The following is a 20,995-nucleotide window of genomic DNA, read 5'->3' as shown; positions in this document are numbered from 1 at the left end:
AGCTGGGGGTGTCCCTGTTTGCTGCATGAGAAAGGACCAGCTGGTCTTTGAGGGTCCCTTCCAACGCCAGCTGTGATCCTATGGCGCAGGGTAGCACACGCAGACATGGACAGCAGGAGCAGAGAACTGGGACCAGAATAAGGAGAGCTCTGGGGAAGTTTCTCAAAGCAATGGGGATCTCAGAGCCTGCTCTGCATGGAATTGACAGCAGGTGCCTGGGGGCAGGTGGGGCCGGCAGCAGGGCCCTGCAATTGCAGCTCAGGAGCAGAGCGTTGGCATCACCAGCAGGATCTGTGGCAACGAGACCCCCTGGAGAAAATAAGGGTCAGCTGCAGAAAAAGAGCCGCTGGTTTGGTTGCTATGACACCAATGCTGTCACTGCTGTCACTCACAGGGAGGACTGCCTGTGGGATGAAGCCCCGGCACTCTGCTCAGACACAGCCATCCCTAGGGAGATACAGAGCACCCAGCAGCCGAGCACCGCTTGGCTTTGGTCGCTGATGGGTTCAATACCCACACCCACGTTATAGGAGGTGCTGCTGGAATTCACAGCTTTGAGTGACACGGATCTCCTATAAACCCATGGGGGGATTAATTGGCTCTCACCTACATGCCGAGCCCCAGCTGGGGAACCTTGCTGCCTGGGAGGCATTCAGCCCTGTGCAGCAACAGCAAACGTGGTACTTTAACGGGGCATCTCCAGCAGGTCCCCATGCACATGCTGCAGCACCATTCATGTCCAGAGGACTCCAGCTGGCGTCACGTCGTCACAGCAACCTGCCGTCCGTGTCCCATTTTGATCTCGTTTGTAGTTTCTTTTAATTACAGATGAGGGGTGCCTGGAGCACGCACGGCCTGGAGTGCCCACGGCTTCCTGCAGGGCTTAGCTGTGCAGGGTGCAATGCAGGGAGCTGCCTGTTTTGTTTGCAGTGAAGTTTGCTGTTGAACTGCCAAATGGAAGAGAGCGATGGCTCTCACACCACACCATTCCCTCCCGATAGCTTATGGGCTGCAGAAGTTATTCCACTTTCCAGTGGTACAACCACTTGCACCCCCAGATCTCAAAGCATCGCTGACTGTGGCAGCAGGTGGAGGTGCCTCCGGCCTGCAAATTGCACCAAAGACAAAAAAATAATGTTGCACTAAAAGGGTGCAGAACCAAACCACCACCTCTGCCTTAACCCCACATCTGTGCAAAAAAAAAAAACCCACCCCGACAGCAAAACGTCCCCTGGATGCAAGGAGCAGGGGATGGAGCTGTGAGCCTCCCCACTCCTTCTGCACTGATCAAAGCACGGCTCTCCCCATTGGAGCCATGGGTTCCCAGCTGGAGGTGGGGACACGTAGGCAGCCGGACCCTCCCCTCCTCAGATCTGTCATCAGACGGAGAAAAATCCATCCTTCCCTCCCCAAGTTGCTCACCCAACCCTGCAGAACTCGCAGGGGCACAGAATGGGGGAGCGCTGCCCGGTGCCTGCTGGCCCCCCTCAACACGATGGGGGTCCCGGAGCCATCCCTGTGCCCCCAGCCCACCCCCGGGACAAGTGGAGCAAGAAAATGGATTTCCTCCTCTCAGTCGTCGGGTTTGCCGTCGATCTGGGCAACGTGTGGCGCTTCCCTTACATCTGCTACCAGAACGGAGGGGGTAAGGACAGCGCTGGGGTTGCTGCACTGGGGGAGCAAAAAGCTGTTTGTGGGCTTTGGGATGCTGAGAACTCGCTGTTGCTTTTCTCTGTTTGTCTCTAGCTGCTCCTCTTGGCAGAGGGCAGCTCCACTTCTCCCCACTTTTCCTCACCTCTCTTCTCTCCGTACCCTGCGCCGGTCCGCAGTGATGGAGCTGCATGTTTGGGGTGGGAGGCTCTCGCTGGTCTTATCCCTGGGTGCAAGCAAACCTCTGGCAGGCAGTGCCTTAAATAACCCTGCAGACACCTTCGGTCTCAGCTCCATGCAGCCGTGGTGCTGGATGCAGTGTGAGCCCTGATCCGTGAGCACAGCCCTGTGCAACATGGGTGCTCCCTCCCATGGAGCTAGCAGAAGATAGAAAAGGTCCATGAAGGAAACGTCTTCAGTAAATGATGGCTAAATAAGTTGCTTTAAATAGAGCCGAATAATAATAATAATAATAACAATAAACAACTCTTGCATAGAAATTATAAATGAGGAATGAGAATTCTGTGCCGTTTGCAACAGCACAGTGGATTTAATTGCCAAAGTCGGCATTCGGGTAACATCTTCTCAAGCTTGGGGAAATTAGCAGGAGATAATTAGTACCACACTCAAGGCTACAGCGTGGATCCCAGGTGCCCCCACGGAAGCAGTTATTTGTGCCTTAATCCTGTGGGACGGCCAGTGAACTTCTGCTGGAGCTGCTCTCCATCAGTGCAGAGGGAGCTGTGGGCTCTGGGTGGGGAGCTGGGCTCGGGCAGCAGCTCCATAGAGGGAGGGATGGACTCCCAGCCAGGATGAGCCTGCAGGGCTGGCAGCACCGTGCCATGAGGGCAGGGCAGCAGGGATGTGATGCCGCCGGTGCGTGGAGGCTCTCACAGAAAGAAGTTGTGGGGGTTCAATTAACTGCCCCCAGCTGAGCTATCCCGACAGCACAGAGAGCAGCTCCACTTCTAAAAAGTCCGCTGGGTGCAGCACAGCTCTGCTAAAAGCACTGCGAGCATGAATAATGTAGATGACAGCGTTAATTACTTGTATCTCGGGGTGACAATCAGTGAGATTTCCCCTAAAATCGGAGACCTAAGAGGTGCACAGTGCCTCATCCCCTGTGTCTGCCTTGTTCTGCTCATTGCATCAGCCCGCCCGAGTGTTCCCAGCAACGCACCCACCTGTGAGCTGCTTGCTGCAGGGCATCCCAAAGCCTGCGTGCATCCAAATGCTCATCCATGCTTCATGACACATCCCTGTGCACGCTCACCGCCTGGTACAGGGTTGCAGCAGTCACCCCACTCTGCTCCTTACCCCACAGGAGCCTTTCTCATCCCATACACGCTGATGGCTGTTTTTGGAGGGGTGCCCCTCTTCTACATGGAGCTGGCCCTGGGGCAGTTCCACAGGACGGGCGCCATTCCCATCTGGAAGCACATCTGCCCCATCTTCAAAGGTGAGTGAGACCCAGCCCCGCTTCATGCAGAACCACCACCAGCCCCACACAGGACCAGCAGCCCTATGAAACACCACCAGCCCCACGCAGGGCACAGGCTCAGCTTTCCCACCTGTCCCTCTCTCTCCACAGGCATCGGTTTTGCCATCTGCATCATTGGCCTCTACGTCTCCTTCTACTACAACACCATCATCGCTTGGGCACTCTATTACTTCTACTCATCCTTCTCGGGCACCCTGCCCTGGGCGAGCTGTGACAACCCCTGGAACACACCCAACTGCACCAACTACTTTGGGAGGAACAACGTGACCTGGACCAACTTCTCCAGGTCCCCAGCTGAGGAGTTTTATACGTAAGTGTCCACATGTGGGCAGTGAGCTGGAGTTGGGGTATGTCTCGCAGTGCAGAGAGCAGGATAGGGGGCCTGGCAGCAGACGTACCACTGCACATGGGCATCATGAGACCCTGAGACTCTGTCTGGCCGTAGGAGGAAGGTCCTGGAGCTTCAGAAGTCCGGAGGTCTGTACAACGTGGGGGGGATCCGCTGGCAGCTGCTCCTCTGCCTTTTCCTTATCTTCACCATCGTTTACTTCAGCCTGTGGAAAGGGGTGAAAACCTCTGGGAAGGTAAGAGGAACCCGTGCCAATGCTGCTGCAACCCTGAGCTCCTGCTTGGCTAAACTTGGGGCATCGCCTCCTCCCCATCCCTGCAGCCAGGTTGTTGGGTGCTCGGTGCCATGGCTGATGGCTGCCCCTGCTGTAGGTGGTGTGGGTGACGGCCACGCTGCCTTACCTCGTCCTGCTCATCCTGCTGGTCCGTGGGGCCACCCTGCCTGGAGCCTGGAGGGGGGTCCTCTTCTACTTGCGCCCAGACTGGGGCAAGCTGCTGAGCACAGCGGTGAGTGCAGGTGCCCCGTCTCTGCCTCCCCTGCTCCCCTCTCCGAGGCCAGCAGCACACAGACCCTCCCACAGCGTGCACCCACCCCTGTGTGCTGCTTCTGTAGAGATGAAATGCCCTGGATGGGCTCTTGGAAATGTAAATCTATAATTGAATCACCCATCTCATTGCTGCCACGGTTTGTTCGAGCCGTGTTCTCGCCCTGGCTTGACAATAGGCTTCCTGTGGGTAATTACCAGGCAACACTTGAAAATTCTCATTGAAGATAACCAGGGCCACGCTGCTGCCTGGACCTAGCACAGAGGCTAGAGGCTCCCTTTGGCTTCCTATCCCCCTGGGCACAGCATTCAGGGTTAGGGTTAGCGCATCCCTGTGCCAAGGGGGGCCTGCTGTGGGGTGGGCAAACCGCAGAGCACCCACCCAGCCTCCAGCTTCCTGTTGCTTCTGCCAGGTCTGGGTTGATGCTGCTGCACAGATTTTCTTCTCCCTGGGTCCTGGATTTGGTGTTCTTCTCGCTCTGGCCAGTTACAACCACTTCCACAACAACTGCTACCGGTGAGCACCTGCTGCAAGATGCGGTGCAGGCATGGGGCTGTGCCAGAGCAGCTGCAGCAGAGCACCACAGCCATGGGCCGAGCACTGCTGCCCATTTCCCTGATGGTGTGGGCATGCAGGGAGGGCTCAGCCGTTTGCCACGTCTCCCTGCCTTCTGTCTTCCAGGGATGCACTCATCACCAGTGCAGTGAACTGCCTCACCAGCTTCCTCTCAGGTTTTGTCATCTTCACTGTGCTGGGCTACATGGCTGAGATGCGGGATGTGGAGGTGGAGGATGTAGCCAGAGACAAAGGTTTGCCCCCCACTGCTTCAGAACCCCATCTTGTCTGGCCTCATGGTGCCCCTGCTGGAGCTGGGATGTCCCTGTGCACCCAGGGGTGCATGGATGGCAGTGAGGCCAGGACTGCTACACTTTATTAAATCCCACTGCTCGCCAGCACCCAGAAGAAAGGCAAAACCAACCTGCACCCCTTCCTAGGTCCCAGCCTGCTTTTTATCACCTACCCCGAAGCCATCGCCAACATGGTGGGATCCACCTTCTTCGCCATCATCTTCTTCCTGATGATGATAACGCTGGGGCTGGACAGCACGGTAGGAACCTCTGCAGCAGCACTGACACAGCAACAGGGGGAAGATTCCGTCTCATTCCTGTGCTCCGTTTGCAGTTTGGGGGCCTGGAGGCCGTGATCACCGCCGTGATGGATGAATACCCCCAGGTCCTGGCCCAGCGCAGGGAGCTCTTCGTCCTCGGCCTCATCACAGTCTGCTTCCTGGGCTCGCTGAGCACCCTCACCTACGTGAGTACAGCCTGGGGAAGATGCTGGTCTGCGCTGTGCCCCATCAGTGAGCACAGTGCCATCCCACCAACCCATCTCGCTCCAGGGCGGTGCCTACGTGGTGAAGCTGCTGGAGGAGTTTGGTGCTGGCTGCTCTATCCTGGCCGTGGTGCTGCTGGAAACCATAGCTGTGTCCTGGTTCTATGGTAAGAGGGGCACCAGGATGGGATCTAGCAACGGGATGGGACCTGGCAACCAGATGAGGCCTGAGCCCACGGGCTGCAGCTGCCTTGCCCCATGACGGCTCTGTGCTCCGCAGGGATCCAGCGGTTCTCCCATGACGTGAAAGCCATGCTGGGCTTCACCCCAGGGCTGTTCTGGAAGGTGTGCTGGGTGGCCATCAGCCCTGCCCTGCTGGCAGTGAGTAGTGCATTTCGCAGCCCCTCCTGCTGCTGTGCTCCAGGGCAAAGCTTGGAGCTGACAACCAGGCAGGATTGCTGAGTGCAGCTCTGAGCCTTGTGTTGCAGCTGACCCACAGCTGCAGAGAGCCAGCAGGGCTGCTCAGTGCTGGAGCACATCCATGAGCTGCTTCCTGATTGCCCTCTGTGGGTTCTGCAGTTCATTGTGGCCAGCTCGCTTCTGGAGCAGCCACCCCTGGCCCTTTTTGGCTACCAGTACCCAGCATGGAGCACCTCACTGGGACACCTCATAGGAGCATCTTCCTTCATCTGCATCCCTGTCTACATGGTGTACAAGTTGGTCTGGACACCGGGGTCCCTCAAGCAGGTCAGAGCTACGTCAGCACAATGCTGTCCTCAGCTGTCACCCCTCCTTTTCACCAGTTTTTGGGACATCTCTGAGCTCGGGGCCATTGCAGCCCAATGGAAGAGCAGCAGCTCCCGCTAGCAGAGCTCGAGGTCCCACTGCAGGAATGGAACCCATTGCTTTTCTCTTCCTGCTTCAGCGCCTCGCTGTCTGCATTCGGCCGGAGAAAACAGTGCGAGACCCCCAGGCAGAGGTGGTGGGCATGGAGCCGGTCATGTAGCACGATGAGGGGATGCAGAGGCTGCTCCCTGTTCCCACGTAACACCATCAGGCAGGCAGAAGGCTGTCACTTCCACCATCCTCTCTGCTGACTGGCCCCACAGCTGCAGGCATTGCAAGCGTGCAGTGACCACGGTGCCTCCTGCAGTGCAGTGTGCGGGCGCTGCATCGCTGCTCCATGTGTTGGTCCCCTTTCAAAGAGAAAACGAAGCCCCGGCTGTGAGCAGGCTGTGTGTTTTTTGGCTTTATGAGGTTCATTTCCCCCATGCTCCCCATTGGGGTGAAAGCAGAACCCCAACATATAGCAATGTCCCCATGGTCGCTGTCACCTTGTCTGGCTGAGGGATGCCTGTGGTGTCACCATGCCGCTGGCTCCATGTGCCCTCATCAACTGCTGTCAGCCCTCCTGTCCCCACAGCAGCTGACACAGAGCAGAACAGAACTGGAGGGTGCAGCCAAGAGCTGGGGGCAAACAGCGATGGAGGGGACCCAGGGCTGGGGGCACACGGAGGGCTGGAAGAACACAGGGATAGGAAGCACATAGAGATGGGGACAACAGCCGGGTGGGGAGAACATGAGTTTGGGGGTGACACAGGGATGGGGGACATATAGGGATAGGAGATAGTGATATCTGATAGTGATAGGACAAGGGGGAACAGCTATAAAACTAAAAGACGGGAGATTGAGGTTGGATGTGAGGAAGCAATTCCTCACTCAGAGGGCAGTGAGGTCCTGGCAGTGCTGCCCAGAGCTGTGGTGCCCCATCCCTGGAGGCGCCCGAGGCCATGGATGGGCAGCCTGAGCTGGGGGCAGCCAGCACACGGCAGGGCTGGGGGGGCTTTGAAACCATTCTATGACTCTATGAGACACGCGGAAGTGGGAAGAACAAGGGAACGGAGAGAACACGGGGACGTGTGCGACACGGAGATGGGGGAGAACTCGAGGAACGCACGGACGGGCAGAATTTGAGGCGGGGGAAACGCGGGGTCGGGCGGCGCACAGCCATGGGGAGCGGCGCTGACGATGGCGGGGCGGGGCGGGCGGCAGGAAGAGGAAGCGCCGCTCTTCGCCGTGCTGAAGAGCCGAGCCGAGCCGAGCCGAGCCGAGCCGAGCCGAGCCGAGCCGAGCCGAGCCGAGCCGAGCCGAGCCGAGCCGAGCCGAGCCGAGCCGAGATGTCGCTGCGGGGCTGGGCGCTGGCCGTGCTGGCGGCACTGACCCCGGCGGAGCGCAGCCGGTCCTACGCCGTGCTGCAGAAACAGAACCTGGGTAAGGAGCGGGGGGGCGGGAGGGGACGGCTTCGCTTTGTGCCGTGCGGCGGGGACTTGATCTGTCGGCCTCCTCCCTCGCAGTGCTGCTGGGCAGCATCCTCAGCGCCCTGCTGCTCACCATCGTCCTCGTGGCCGTCTGCGTCTACAAACCCGTCCGTCGGCGGTAGTGGCCGCGTCCCGCGGCTCGAGGACATCGCCGTCACCCGCACGGACCCGCACGGACACCCGGAGCCGCCCCGCGTGGGTTCCGCTCGGCATCACCGCATCCGCTTTGCAGTGATGGCGGTCCCAGCCCCAGCGCTGAGCACCGGAGCCACGGGGAGCAGCCGTGGACGAGGACCGCGTCCCAGCCCCAGCACCTCTGGGAGCTCTGCGTTGGAGCTACAGCCGGATCCACGTCGTGCAGCTTTTGGTAACAAATTCAAGGGTTTACACTGAAGTCACACGTGCGTACGGATGCTGCTATTTTTTTTGTTGTTGTTGTTTTGCACTGCCGGGAGTAGTAACTGGATTTTCGCTTATAAATATTACTTTGGTATTTAACATAGGGGTCAGGGGTAGTAATTTATTTTAGATTTTTAAAAGTGTACCTCCAGAGTAAAGGTGGTGGTCAGCTCTGCAAGCACTGCAGCCAGCTGGTCCTGCTCTGTTAGGGGCAGGGAGAACTCCTGGAGCTGGGGGTTCCCTTTGCTGCTGCTCTGTGCATCAGTAAATGAGCCTGGCCTGGAACAGACCTCGTTTCTAATCTCAACGAAGCACACGTGAGGGAGCAAGCTAACGGCAGGATGTTTCTTTCTGATCTTCTCCGTAGTTGCGGAGCTCTGACTCGCTGCTTTTTGCATCCTTTGTTCCATGTAACACTGTGCCCATAGCTGTGTGCTTGTTTGTGGGTGCAGCTCTGAGCTGAGCTCCCTGCAGCAGCATTGTTTGCATTCATTCTTCGCCCCCTGCTCTGTCTCTCTGTACGAATAAAAGAGAAGTAAACACTGCAGGACTCCTTTATTTATTCATGGACGTTCAGCTGTAGCAGTCCCACAGCCCAGCTGCGAGCTTACTGCTTGCAGGACAAGGGAGGAGAACGAGCACAAGGATTTCCAAATGAAGCGCATTGTGAGTTACCATGGAACATAACCCAACCCCAGAACAACAGCCCAACAGCCCCTGCTTTGTCTCATTGCCACACAGCACAGAAATGGAGCCACAGCTTACAGACCTTTAGGTGCCGCTCTGCAGAGGTTACTCATAGGTTCAGAACACAGATGCAGCTCTTTGTGACCGAGGTTCTGCTTTCCCACATAACCTCAAAGGCTGTTCAGGGAACCAAAATTGACAGGCTTAATTTTCAGACAGCAGTGTTAATATGAACATAGCAGTGCAACTCACTGCTGCTCTCTTCCATCTGTTACTCACAAGAAGGTGCATACAGAACTGACCAAGAGCACTGAAGCCTCAACACCAGCCTGCCTTTAATTTGCTGAGGACAGTTCACTGATCCCCGTTTTATTTTTTCCTTCTCACCTTGGAGATGCTCACTAGCAAAAAGCAAAGTCACAGAGCAGTCTTACAAAGGTAACAGCACTCTTTATTTCCGCTAGAGGAAAAATAAAACAACAAACAAAACCAACACAACTTTATCTTTTAACCCATAATGTCATCAAGAGTTGAATGCAAGGCTTATTCCCTTTTCTGCAACCCAGAAAGTCACAGTAATCCTCTTTTCAAAGAAAGATGCAGTTCCAACACAGCCCCTCTGCCCCCATGCAAAGAGTTGCATTCCCCATTCCTGCAGCCACCAGGAAGCTATGGAGGGTTACAAGCTGCAAGGTTAAGCATGATACAATAGACACTGAATTTTAATTGCCTAAAGAAATATGGATTATTGGTTTAAAAATGAAGGTCTAAGCTACCACCCATCTCTCTGGTCGTGTCATAATGACTTTAAAGTTAACATTTGGTTGCACAGAGCTGCCCTGGTTTGCCCGAGGAGAAGTGCAGGGTCAGGCAGCAAGATGACAGCATACGTACCATAGGTTCTCACAGCACTGTGAGCTGGGACAGAGCAATACTGCTGATGTTCAACTGCTGTAAGGCCTCCCTGTGGGCGTACATTGTTGTGTACGTGTGGAGTGCACTTGAGAGTCACAGGGCGAGTACTGTAAACACTGACAGGAGTGCAAGTAGAACAGCTACAACCCTACTGTAGGAGGAAAGACCTGAGGAAAGCTGTTAAAACCTGTTTGTGAATTGTAACGATAGCATTTTAGGGAGGGCAGTCATCTCGGCTTGGTTTAAAAGTCAATAAAAAGATTCAGATAAAAAAGTATGTATTCACATGAAGGATAAGCGTTTGAATTTTAAAAAGCAACAGGCATTTTCCCTTTCGGGTGACAGAATTAAAACTCATCTTGCAATAAGTACACATTCAAATCTCAACTGACTTTTCTCCTGTTTGAATTCAGCAGCACCCACACGCATGCACACGCACAGCCATCTCAAGCACCTGTATCTATCGCTTACGTCCTTGCTGCCCTCTGACTATGGGAACGAGCTGGTGTTGAATCACTGCAGAAAGTGCTACTTTAGGAGGATGGTCCCACTTGAGGAGCTAGAATTGTACTGGCTGCTTGGTTTGTCTGATCTCAGAAAGCGCTAGTTTAATCTCATGCTTGGATTAGCTGTTCAAGTATAAAATTATCCCTTGTAAGCAGGAGCATATGATAAAAGTCTCAGTGACTGGAGAAGAAATAATCATGTATAAACAACACTAACAGAGCATCTGTCAGCATGGAAACTACTGTACGTATGTGAATGCATAGAGATACCTTCCACGTAAGAACTGGAAGGAACAGAGACAATGGCTTTGAATTATTCCCAAGTGACTACGCAGATGAGCATTTCTTTGGTAAGTAATGAAGTTTCCCTTCTGAACTCCTCATAAATCAGGTTTTTTTACAGTTCAACGCAACCCTCAGGCCTGGTGCCAAGCAAGCCTTCCACCTGCTCTTCAATAAACGTGTTCAGGTAAAAGAATGTCACAGCTTAGGCTGCACAGCTGGGCAGCTAAACACAGAATGCCCAGTCACTGAATCTCCCTCAAATAATAAAAGACAATTTAAAAACCATCAGCTGTTGTAGCTGATATTACAGTGATGATGAAGAAGGCAGGTGAAATGTTTACTTCAGCAATCCAGGAGCTATCTCCGGCCTGAGAGCTCTGAAAGCCTCCAGCTTCGCACAGATTTGGTCACCCTTATTATCAAGAGTTATTTTTCCACAAGAGAAAGCTGTAGAACTTGCTGCAGCTCTGCATCTTCCTCCTCACGGCGCTGCCTCTCGCGCTCCTCCTGCTCCCGGACAGACAGCTCCATGGCAAGCTGCAAGTCCTTCTCAAAGCTAGAAGGCTCGCTAGGGCTGCTGCTCTGTGAGTTACCTGTGCTCGTTAGATAGCTCTCCTGCAGTGCCCTGGAGAAAGCAGAAAGACAGAACGTTGAGAAGGAGAAGAGATGGAGCTTATTTCATGTTTCCTGCAAGGATCCAACCTAGCAACTTGTGTTCAGTCTGCAAACCTGGATCACAACCTTACAGGGCAGAAAGCAGCTCTCAGTGTAAGACAGCAGCACTAACAGGCATATGTAAAACTTGTTCTAGGGCTCCTCAGGAATACACCAACCCCGAGGGGCCAAGCTCCTAGCTTTAATGGCAGAACAGAAAGGCTGTGTGTAATAGGAGAAAAAAAATCAGGAGAAAAGCCTGACGTATGCAGGTCAGTTCTGGAGCTGAGCTGAAGGCACAGACTATACAGATTAGTGAGGCCCAGCCTGGAGCTCTGGCTTGTTAAATAAAAAAGAGGAAAGACTGAAGCAGCACAGCAAGACAGACCTTGAATTCTGTGCATCTGCCACCTGTCTTCAGAAAAAAAAAAAAGCTTGATGCTACTGTTGGACATTCTTTGGTCTATTGTGCGTGACTTGACAGAAAATTAATTAGTTACCTCTGATACTGTATATTGAAGTCCTGTGAATATGCAACTGCTCCATTGGAATGCGCCCCCACTTCCTAGAAATGGAAGAACATGTCATAGATTGGCAGTGCTCCTCACTCTTATTTCTTCTTCAAAATAAATTACTCTGTTTTTCTCCTCTGAGGTTCTTGGAAAATCCATCCGACGTGGCACTTTGTACACAATGGCTTAATTTACAGATACAGCTATTGCTGCACATTTCTTGTCAAAGCTGACAGATCTGCACTGAACAGATTACAGCACACTTACTTTATTTCCACTGGATTCCAACAGGCTCTGCTGAATAGCAAACTGCATAATCTCGTTATCTTCATCGTGCACATGTATGTTCCTACCATCATCTTGGACATGGTAAGATTTGGGGATCTCAAACACTGACTGGTCAACCTCAAAATTAGCACCTATGGAAGGAAAATATAGTTGAAAACATGGCATAGTATATTTGTGCAAGTCGTTAATAGAAAGAAATCCAATGGATGTTCGTACATGATTAACTCCAAAAATGCAGATAAGCCACCTGCCTGCATGTAGCCAGAGGCTCTGGCAAACAAGCGTGGCAGTAAAATGCAGTACAGGCTTAGGTGAGGTAGCTTAACCATGCCAAAAATCAGTGGAAGAAAAAAGGATGGAAGAGAGAAACAGTCCAGTAGCTCTGACTTCTCTGGGGTTATTTGCAATGGATGTGAAAGCTCTTCTACTCACTCCACAAACAGAAACACACAGAGATGCCATCACTGCTTTCTTCACCCCTCACCTGCATCCCCCTGTACACCTCCACCCGTTGGTGATGATGTTCTCTCAGCTGTCCTGCAGCTGTTGACATTTTCAAATGTAATTCGAGCGTTCAACACATGAAATAAGGGAATTTCTATTAAAAAACACAACAAAATCTGTATCAGAAAGAAGTCTGTCATTCATTTTCACACCTGCAGCCACATATTATCTCATATAATCCATAAGCAGCATGCCACAACAACTAAGTGATCTGCAGCTCAGATTGCCAAGACCTTGCCCTTGGTCTTTGTCACTTTGCCTCTACATCCCATGAGGTTATTAAAAAAAAACTGCCAAACCAAACACATTTAAACCACAAGGAAAGGGCTAGAAACAGCTAATTCTTATTAACTTACACCATCTTTAAAATCATGCTTTTATACTGAGAATTTGGATCCCATGTTTGCAGACACAACTTGGTTCTCGTGTGGCAAGATGACTGGTAGAACTGAAATGGTTTTTGTAAGTATATGTTGCAAAAAAATTACAAAGAATGCAAAAAAAAGAATACAAAGAATGGAATGAAGACGCTAGAATAGAGATTGTGAAACATTACCAATTTTGACAGGAAACCCTGGTGGAAATTCCAGAGTGATGAAATCCCTTAGTCTGGCAAAATGAGCGCTAGTTCTGGCCATCAGATCAATGATTGGAGTTACTTGCTCCACAAGGGACAAGGGAAACTCTTCACTCATCCACAAGGTCGCTTTAAATCTGAAAGGATAAGTTGTGTAAAAGCATCCTGAGTATACAATTCTGGAAAGTGAAAAAGCAAAATACATAACGCTTCCACCTGCTTCACACCAAGAGCAATAGCTTTGAGAAACCAAAGCACACTCTTGGTCAGGCTAGAGACAAACCATAGGAGTTTCCTGACACCTTGCAATAGGGAAGGGTCAGGTATTTGAGAAGTTACAGCACTAGAACTAAGAATTAGTCCACAGCTGATTACTTCAAGATGCCTCTTTTAATTAACATTGCAAGGAGAGTGAAACTGTACTGGATGCTTGTAAAATACAGTTTGCAGAGGTTAGAGGACAGACAAGAGGCAAACTGGAAATAGTCACAAGTTTTATTTCTCACTTCTGCGTTCGAATGGTGACTTCTTTGGGTCTTCCTATATCCCTGCCCTTCAAATCAAACTCTGGATCGAAGTATTCCTCTGGAGTAATAGCAGTAGGGTTGTTACTTGTGGCATACTCTGTTGTCTTCACTGCACTCTACATAGCAAGAAAGAAAAAGACCACAGAAGTACAAAACAAGCAGTACATACCCCTTATGAAGGAGCTCATTATCTCTCCTAGCAGCTAGAAAATCTGTATCTGCTGTGTTTAAATGTGTCCAGATTGAAGGTGGTTTCTAAAGCCATAGGGGGCCACTAACAACCCATTTCAGAAGAAAAAACAAGCCCACAGGACACAGTGTTGATACAGAGTTGCTACGTGTTTCTGATACCACACCAGCATCATCTCCCACCTGAGGGTCCTGCTGGTCTGTGAGCACAGCTCCCAGATCATCCATAGGCTACTCAGAACACCTTGCTCTGGTTTACCATTGCTGCTCACATCCCAGCTCGTTTTGCTATAGGATTCTACATCATCTTCATGGGAGCATTCAAACAGGAAGCACATAGTACTAATGCAGGAACATTTGAGGGTTTAGAACAAATAAAGATCTCCCCAGGGAAAATTCAAACCTCATTATCTGAGTTGCTAAGGAAATAGGAAGAGATTCTGCGTGCATACAGCTATCAATACAGACCTCTGTGCCACAGGGTCCTGCTGTGGGGTCAGACACTCACCTGAGCACCGTACTCATGCTCCACTGTACCCAGAAACGATTCCAAGGGGCTCCTGTCAGCTTCAGACAACATGAAAAACAACTCAGCAGCAAAATCTTGTACGCAGCAAGCTAACAAGCAAGGCTTCTGACTCAGAGTACAGTAAGCCAGTCACAGTGAAGAGGAAGCCCATGTTCCCTGTAAGCTTCAACAGGCAAACCCAGCACCGAAAGGTGACAGAGTAAGATGGATACAAGATCCAGAATAGAGGCAAGGATTTCCAGGTCTCTATCATCAGATCACTATTATTCACAGTGCCTCCCCTGGTGACCCCAGAGCAAGGCAAGGTATCATATGAGGCCACCAGCAACCCATCTTTTACTCCAGTTCAATCATTGAAAGGCTCGTGGGACCAGAAATGAACAGAAAGCCTAAGAAAACAAAGTCCAGATGAGCCTTTAGAACTGGCCAAAACAAAGTAAAGGCACGAATGCATTAAAAAGAAGGCAGTAGAGAGCCAAAGGTTGTATTTAATTTCAGCAATTCCATAGGAAAGCTACCTTTATATCTTTTCTTTTCCTCTTCTGTTAAGTGTTCCGTTCTGATTTTTGTGACTATATTTACATTGTTTGCCATGTACACCTTTAGAAGAGCAGAAGGACAAGAATCACCACAGGTTACCAAACTAACACTGCCTCTAGAAGAGCCAGAAAAATGAGCCTAAGATAGAATAAAGCAACATGGATCTGCTTTTCACTGACGAAGATCTTAACCCTTAACATATCAGCAATCACCTGGAAATGCTGCACTTGGATTTTCTATTCCCTTTGGTATAATGAAAACCCCACGTACCATTTTCCTGACAGCTCCCTGCTAAAGGCTGAAGCTGTACAGCCACCTGCTGGGCAAGCAGATAGAATAGAAACACCACAAACCAACCAAGGTGGAGCTTGAATTTCTGCTACCAGTTTCTTGCTGCCATCAGTTGTCTCTCCTTGCAGTACTGTTACTAGAGAGTGCCCATGGTTCCTCCTCTTTCAACAGTGCAGGAATTACAACAAGAATGAATTCAGTTCTGTTCTTTGGAAGGCAGTTCTAACAATTACACTCAATCTTTTTCCCTTCTTCTCTTGAAATGCTTTGATCCTCCTCCTCCCCCACAGCTCCTGGGGATGTGCCACAGGCACCACCTGCTCCTCACATCAGTTCAGCACCCTTGAAGATCCTCACTACTACCCTGTTCTGTAACACAATAAAGCCCTCGACAGCTAACTTAGAACCTAAAATATTCAAGAAATAAAGGCAAAACACAACAACATTCCAGTTAGCTGTGAGACCCCTTAGCTGTACAGAATGGCTTTACCTTTGCTTCATAACCATTCACACCTTCTGCTTTTTCAGTCCTCCATACCCAGAATCCAGATGTGGTTCTGCCAAAAAGTGAACACAAGTATCTAAACTGTTGCATTCCTACACAACACATGGTCCATTTCTTCCCCAAAACACTTTGAACAAATGATATTTGATAAGTTATTTGTTTATTGACCTCAGACAAAAGCACAGGTCAGTGTGTCCTCATGCACACACACCATGACAGTGCTAAGAAAGTCATGCTGCTCCCATTCTTCAGCTCATGGAAGAAGTCCATGCTCAGCCACAATTTTAGATTCGGATGTGGACACTTGAGCCACAGAGGAGGAAGGCAATCTACAATAAGCTATTTAGTCTAGCATCCAGCTCCCAACGCTGAGTTTGATTTCAAAAGTAATCCCACACAGCAGTTTGGGAACCAGTGCTAGTATTTCTGTCTAGGAAGCCTTTGTCTCTGGATGTGTAGATGCTGTAGTAAATGTGGCTCACTGAACACACATGGACTAATCCTGGGAAGCTCTGAGCAAACACTGGGGATACAGGATAAAGAAACTGCATGCAGACATGGAAGGTACGACCATCAGGACACTTGCAGAGTTGATTTATAAGAGAAATTTCGTACCTTACCTTTCAAAAGCAATATTTTTTGTATCAAGGCACGTGTTGATAATCGGAGATGTAAGGCGCCTTTCCACTTCTCTTCTTTTTGGTGTCATGGATCCCAGTGTCAAACGTTCCATGTGTTGGGAAATCTCAAAACGTTCCGTGGTAACAAACTTATCATCGTGGTTAATCTCAATTAGTTCTGCCCAACCTTCAGCATCTGTTGGAACAGGGCCTCACTTTAAAAGGCAAACAACATACCAGCAGTGCTCCACAGTGTAAAACCCAACACACGCTGCTATCAAATCGGGGTGGAAGCCAGTTTGTTGTATTTTGCACTCAGAGTTGCAACTACATTTAAAACTGCATTTTATTTGGAGGCAAGAGAATCAAAGGGGGAAAGCATGTAAGAATTTGACCTAGAATTTTTGCCCTCTGATAAATGCTGATCTCAGATTAACACCAAACAAAGAAGTGAAGCCGCTGTGTTAAAAATATGAAACCCCACCTTCAAGGCGTTCATGGAAACGTGCACAAAACTTGCTTAAAATTCAGTACTCGGCCTCAACAGATCTTCTGAGCAAAAATAGGGTTTCTTCTCATCGTGGTTTATCCAGCATTTGGCAATCAGCACTGCAGCCACGGTAAGACAATGCATACCTTCTCCCTTGAAGATCAGGCTGCGCCTTCCCCTCTCCCAGCTCATGTTTTCAAACCCCAGCAGTGTGATATCAACTCTCAGTTTGGCACCACTTTTCCAGATGCGACAGACATCACTTGGACAAACGCGAGAAACCAGTGGAACTACAAAAGCAACACAGAAATAGAAAATATTCAAGAAACTAAGCAGGTGGGAAAACTGAATTCATGCATTACAAATAGCACTTCTACTTGAATTACTCAGTACTGAGATCATTATCCCACAGGAAACAAGACAACAGCCCTCTTTAGCTTTCAGAGCGATCAGCTAAGGGACAAAAAACATTATTTAAATTTAAAGATTAATGTGAAAAGGAATGAGACATTAATTCAGACTAAGATGTGAAACGGGCTAAAACCAATCTCAGTCTGATAGATAGCTGCTTGGAAAATGAAGTCAGCCAGAAGTCTAGCAGAAGCAAAGGAGATACCTCCAAGAAGTCTGTGCAGTCACCAACAGCCAGATAGGCAGGCAAGACTCTGGGAAAAGCCTTCAGTGACTGACAGTGGTTAAAGTCTCAGTAAAAAAAAAAAAAAAAAAAAAAAAAAACCACCCCACAAACAGAATGGAAACAAAGAACAATTATGATACAGAAATACAAAGGGTTATTCTGAGAGGTGATGGTGAGTATTCTGAGGAGCAGGGAACAACAATGCCAGTAAGTCTCTCCCTTTGCAGAGCTTTTGTGACATTGGTGGGAGTGAGTCCTTCTGCCTACTGCTTAGAAGCACCAACAATCAGGATTCTTACCCCAGCTAGTGAATTCCCATTTCATTTCCACATAAAAATCAGGAGTCTGGGAAAGAAAAAGACCCCATGAATACTTCACAAAACAGAATTCATTTAACATTCAGCACAGCATTTCCCATGAATGTTTTAGATAAAGGAAAACTCAAAAACAAACAGCCTCAGTCTAACAAGCATATAACACTTCAGTCTGCTGTTACTTTATAATGAGCTATTCTTCTTTATGTTATTGCAGAAGCAGCAACACCTTAACAGCCACCTTTGAACACGACTACAGATTTCAAAAGGTCAGGGAAAAATTCTCCACCTCCCACAGGCCTATGCAATATGTGAATTGAAGGGAAAGAATTCAGTTGCCCAAATTCAAATTAACTGAACTCTCGTCTGTCTCATTTCAGTTTATTCAACCAAACAACTGCAATCAGACTTACAGTCTGGAGTCAACTAAATAAGCACCTCATTAATCTTCTGGAGTAATTCAGGGACTCCTCCAAGCGTCCTGGAGGTCTGCTGATAATCTCTGTGCTGCAGAATCATATGGACCATCTCTGGATCTCCTGTGCTGATGGCCTCATGTAAAACTGAAAGAAATCCAAGCACAAGATGGTTTTGGTTTGCTTTCTGAGCAAAACGCACAGTGCAGAATCAAAGTGCAGCACCTGCAACTGAGAAGCACTAAGACACCACTCCTGTTTTTAAAGCAGTCTTTACCTGTCCATCCCTGTGCGTTCTCTTTAGTTACATCTGCCTTGTGCTGAAGGAGGACTTTGGCAGATTCTATGTAACCCAAGGAAACAGCAAGATGCAGCAAGGTGCGGCCCCGGGGATCGCGTTGATCAACATCCTGTTGAGTATCCAAGAGATAAGTAATGCTGACGTTGCTCTAGCAAATGCAGTTAACCACAATGCACTGAGAAGAGTTCACATAAAGCTTGTTGGGAATAACCTAGGAGCTAACGTTCCCTACATATGCCCACACAGCTCATGCTACGTAGTCACTCTGTTTGCAAACACTGCTGCGCTGCCCTTCTGCCCTCAGTACACTGCAATCTCACTTCCCAACGAAATGAGAAGCAGGACGGGGCCTACAAACTGGTGTCACTGTAAAACACAGCTGAGCTCCCAGTGATGCTTCTCATTTCTCTTCCTGTGATATCTCCCCCTCTGAAGCAGTCCCTTCTAGGACAAAACAGTTCTGTGTTCACTGAAACACACACAGTTAACAGCTCAAGAGAGATCACTGGAGGACTCAACGCACAGCGTAACAGGAAGGGGAAAAGAGGGGGAAAAGAAACAAAAACAACTCAACAGGCGATTCAACACCAATCTTGTGTAGCACTTTTTGAGAGCACAGAAGCAAATGGTAAGTTACAAGGCATCCATTTTACTGACACACACAGCACAATGAAGAGCGAATGCATCTCGTACAAGATACTAAAAATAAAAAAACTACACAAGCAAAAATATCCAAAACATGCAAGCACAACATACTCATACCTTACATATCTTTCACTATTAGCTTAGAGATTTGAAACAGAAGAGCATCTATAACTAAAGGAAAAGGGGAAAGTCAATAGCAGAACAGGAAAGTTATTATGCAAGTTAACGCGGTTATCTGACAGCATCAAGTTTGAAAGATCACACACAATGGGGGAAGCTTCATTTTAAAGCATTCTTTTCTCAGTTCTGTTCTGGAATACCAATGCATCTGCTTCTCCACTCCCTACCACTCCAATGCTAATTGCTCCAGTGTGGGAAGGACCTCTGCTAACCAGTAAGCCACTAGTTAGGGGTTCCACCCCTCCTTGCCATACCCAGTGCAGCTGGCAAAGTGCCTTTTGATTCCTTCCCGTGCCTCTATGCCAGCAAGAAGCTTATCCCAAGGAAGCAGGAGGAAATAGATCTTTGGAATACTTTAGAAGGGAAAAAAAATAATATTTAAAAGCAGATAAAGTAAGAGATGGACATGTCCCATCTCAAAAGGCTGCTCGTTGCCTCACAATGAGGAGCACCCACAGGTGTGGATGCTCACTTAGCCCCAGTCTCACAAAGACAAGCAGCACGAGGATCCTTATCTGATTACAAACGTCCACACATCAAAATGTGACTGCAATAGAAATAAACTGAAGCAGTGTGCCAGCAAGGTTAAAGACGTTAAGGATTAAGGTTAAGTGAATTAGATGAAAGCTAACTGCATTCCAAAGATTCTCCTTCAAAATCAGGAGAGGTGCATGCTCTCAGCAAGCATTAGTAAGTCGTGGAGCACTGTTAGAACTGCAGGTGGCAATCACCAGTCAGGAGTGGCAAAGCCCAACTTGGGATCATGTCCTTGTGGTGCCAGGCAGAATGCAATGAGTGTGTTCTGCTCCCAGATGATTGCCCCCCCCACCCCAGTGTGCACCTGAGCCTTTGCACAGCGCCTCAGCACAAAGGATACTTCAGCCTGAGCTCTGCTGCAGCATTTCAGACTGTTATTCCCTTACGTCATTACTATTTCTCCCTCAGCCATCCCAAAGAGGGAACAGCTTTGTATTTCTCTACTCTATAGCATGAAACAATGAGTCTATTTTTTTTTTTAAACTGAGATGCTGAGAACACTCCAGCCAGTATAAAACCGCTGCCTCTAAGCACTGCTGGTCCTCAGCAAGCCACAGCCTGCCCTCATCTCCAGCAGCAACAGCTCTGCTGCACTCTGATTTTCCATTAAGCTAAGCTGTGCTTGCTGCTTATTTACACAGAAAAACAATGGAAGTCCATCACATCCCTATAACCTTACCTCACTCCCAAACCCACAAATAGATGCAGAAGGAGAACAGTCCCACCAGCCTGGCACGGACCCAGGGCGCAGCCGAGGCTCTCTCTGCCCAGGAGGGTAGCAGTTACCTGTTCTTGCAGCTCTTCATCCAGCCTCCGATACTCATTGTTCCACACCAGGAGGTGCAGGGGGAACGCACTGCTGGCCCTGCCGGGGGAACTCATCATGCCACACACCTGCAGGAGCGGGGGAAGCGGGCAGCCTGCCCTCACCGCCCCCCCGCTTTGTTTAGTGGTGCCCCATGCAAAATCCCACACCCTGGAGGGCTGCTCCAACTGCTCCCCTCAGGCCTTCGTCCCAGGGCCTCCCCCTCAGGACCCTTCCCCGAACCACCATCCCTAGGGCCTCCCTCAAGTCCCTGCTCCTGGAGTCCCCTTTAGGCTCCAGTTTCTGCCCCCCAGCCCTCATCCCTGTGGCCTCGTCCATTCCCTCTCCCAGACCCCCACTCCTGTGCCTCCCCTTGAGCCCCTCACTCCTACCCCTTTCCCTCAGGCCCTTGCTCCTGGAGTCCCCCTCAGACCCCTATCCTTGGGG

At 49.9% G+C, this 20,995-nt stretch overlaps 2 protein-coding genes across 2 annotated transcripts; one reads left to right on the top strand and one right to left on the bottom strand.

Annotated features, from left to right (window-relative positions):
- Positions 1 to 1,452: 1,452 nt before the first annotated feature.
- On the top strand, positions 1,453 to 6,383 carry LOC306952894 (sodium-dependent serotonin transporter-like; the record flags this gene model as incomplete). Its single annotated transcript, XM_079543671.1, has 13 exons — positions 1,453 to 1,645; positions 2,975 to 3,109; positions 3,242 to 3,461; positions 3,597 to 3,735; positions 3,872 to 4,006; positions 4,458 to 4,561; positions 4,727 to 4,854; positions 5,041 to 5,153; positions 5,228 to 5,359; positions 5,445 to 5,544; positions 5,658 to 5,758; positions 5,957 to 6,124; positions 6,303 to 6,383. The coding sequence occupies 13 exons, from the start codon at positions 1,453 to 1,455 to the stop codon at positions 6,381 to 6,383; spliced, it is 1,749 nt and encodes a 582-aa protein (XP_079399797.1).
- Positions 6,384 to 10,913: 4,530 nt separating this feature from the next.
- ANKRD13A (ankyrin repeat domain 13A) lies at positions 10,914 to 20,625 on the bottom strand (the record flags this gene model as incomplete). Its single annotated transcript, XM_079544095.1, has 15 exons — positions 10,914 to 11,112; positions 11,642 to 11,706; positions 11,921 to 12,072; positions 12,426 to 12,539; positions 13,002 to 13,159; positions 13,529 to 13,658; positions 14,243 to 14,305; positions 14,786 to 14,867; positions 15,589 to 15,655; positions 16,224 to 16,419; positions 16,860 to 17,003; positions 17,650 to 17,695; positions 18,103 to 18,227; positions 18,358 to 18,490; positions 20,530 to 20,625. 15 exons carry the CDS (start codon positions 20,623 to 20,625, stop codon positions 10,914 to 10,916), a joined length of 1,770 nt encoding a protein of 589 aa, XP_079400221.1.
- Between the last annotated feature and the right edge of the window lie 370 nt (positions 20,626 to 20,995).

The sequence above is a fragment of the Tetrao urogallus genome, assembly GCF_951394365.1.
Source record: "Tetrao urogallus genome assembly, chromosome: 17".
Taxonomy (NCBI): Eukaryota; Metazoa; Chordata; class Aves; order Galliformes; family Phasianidae; genus Tetrao; species Tetrao urogallus.
Note: the sequence above shows the minus strand (reverse complement) of the source record. Positions and strands in the feature narration are given on the sequence as shown.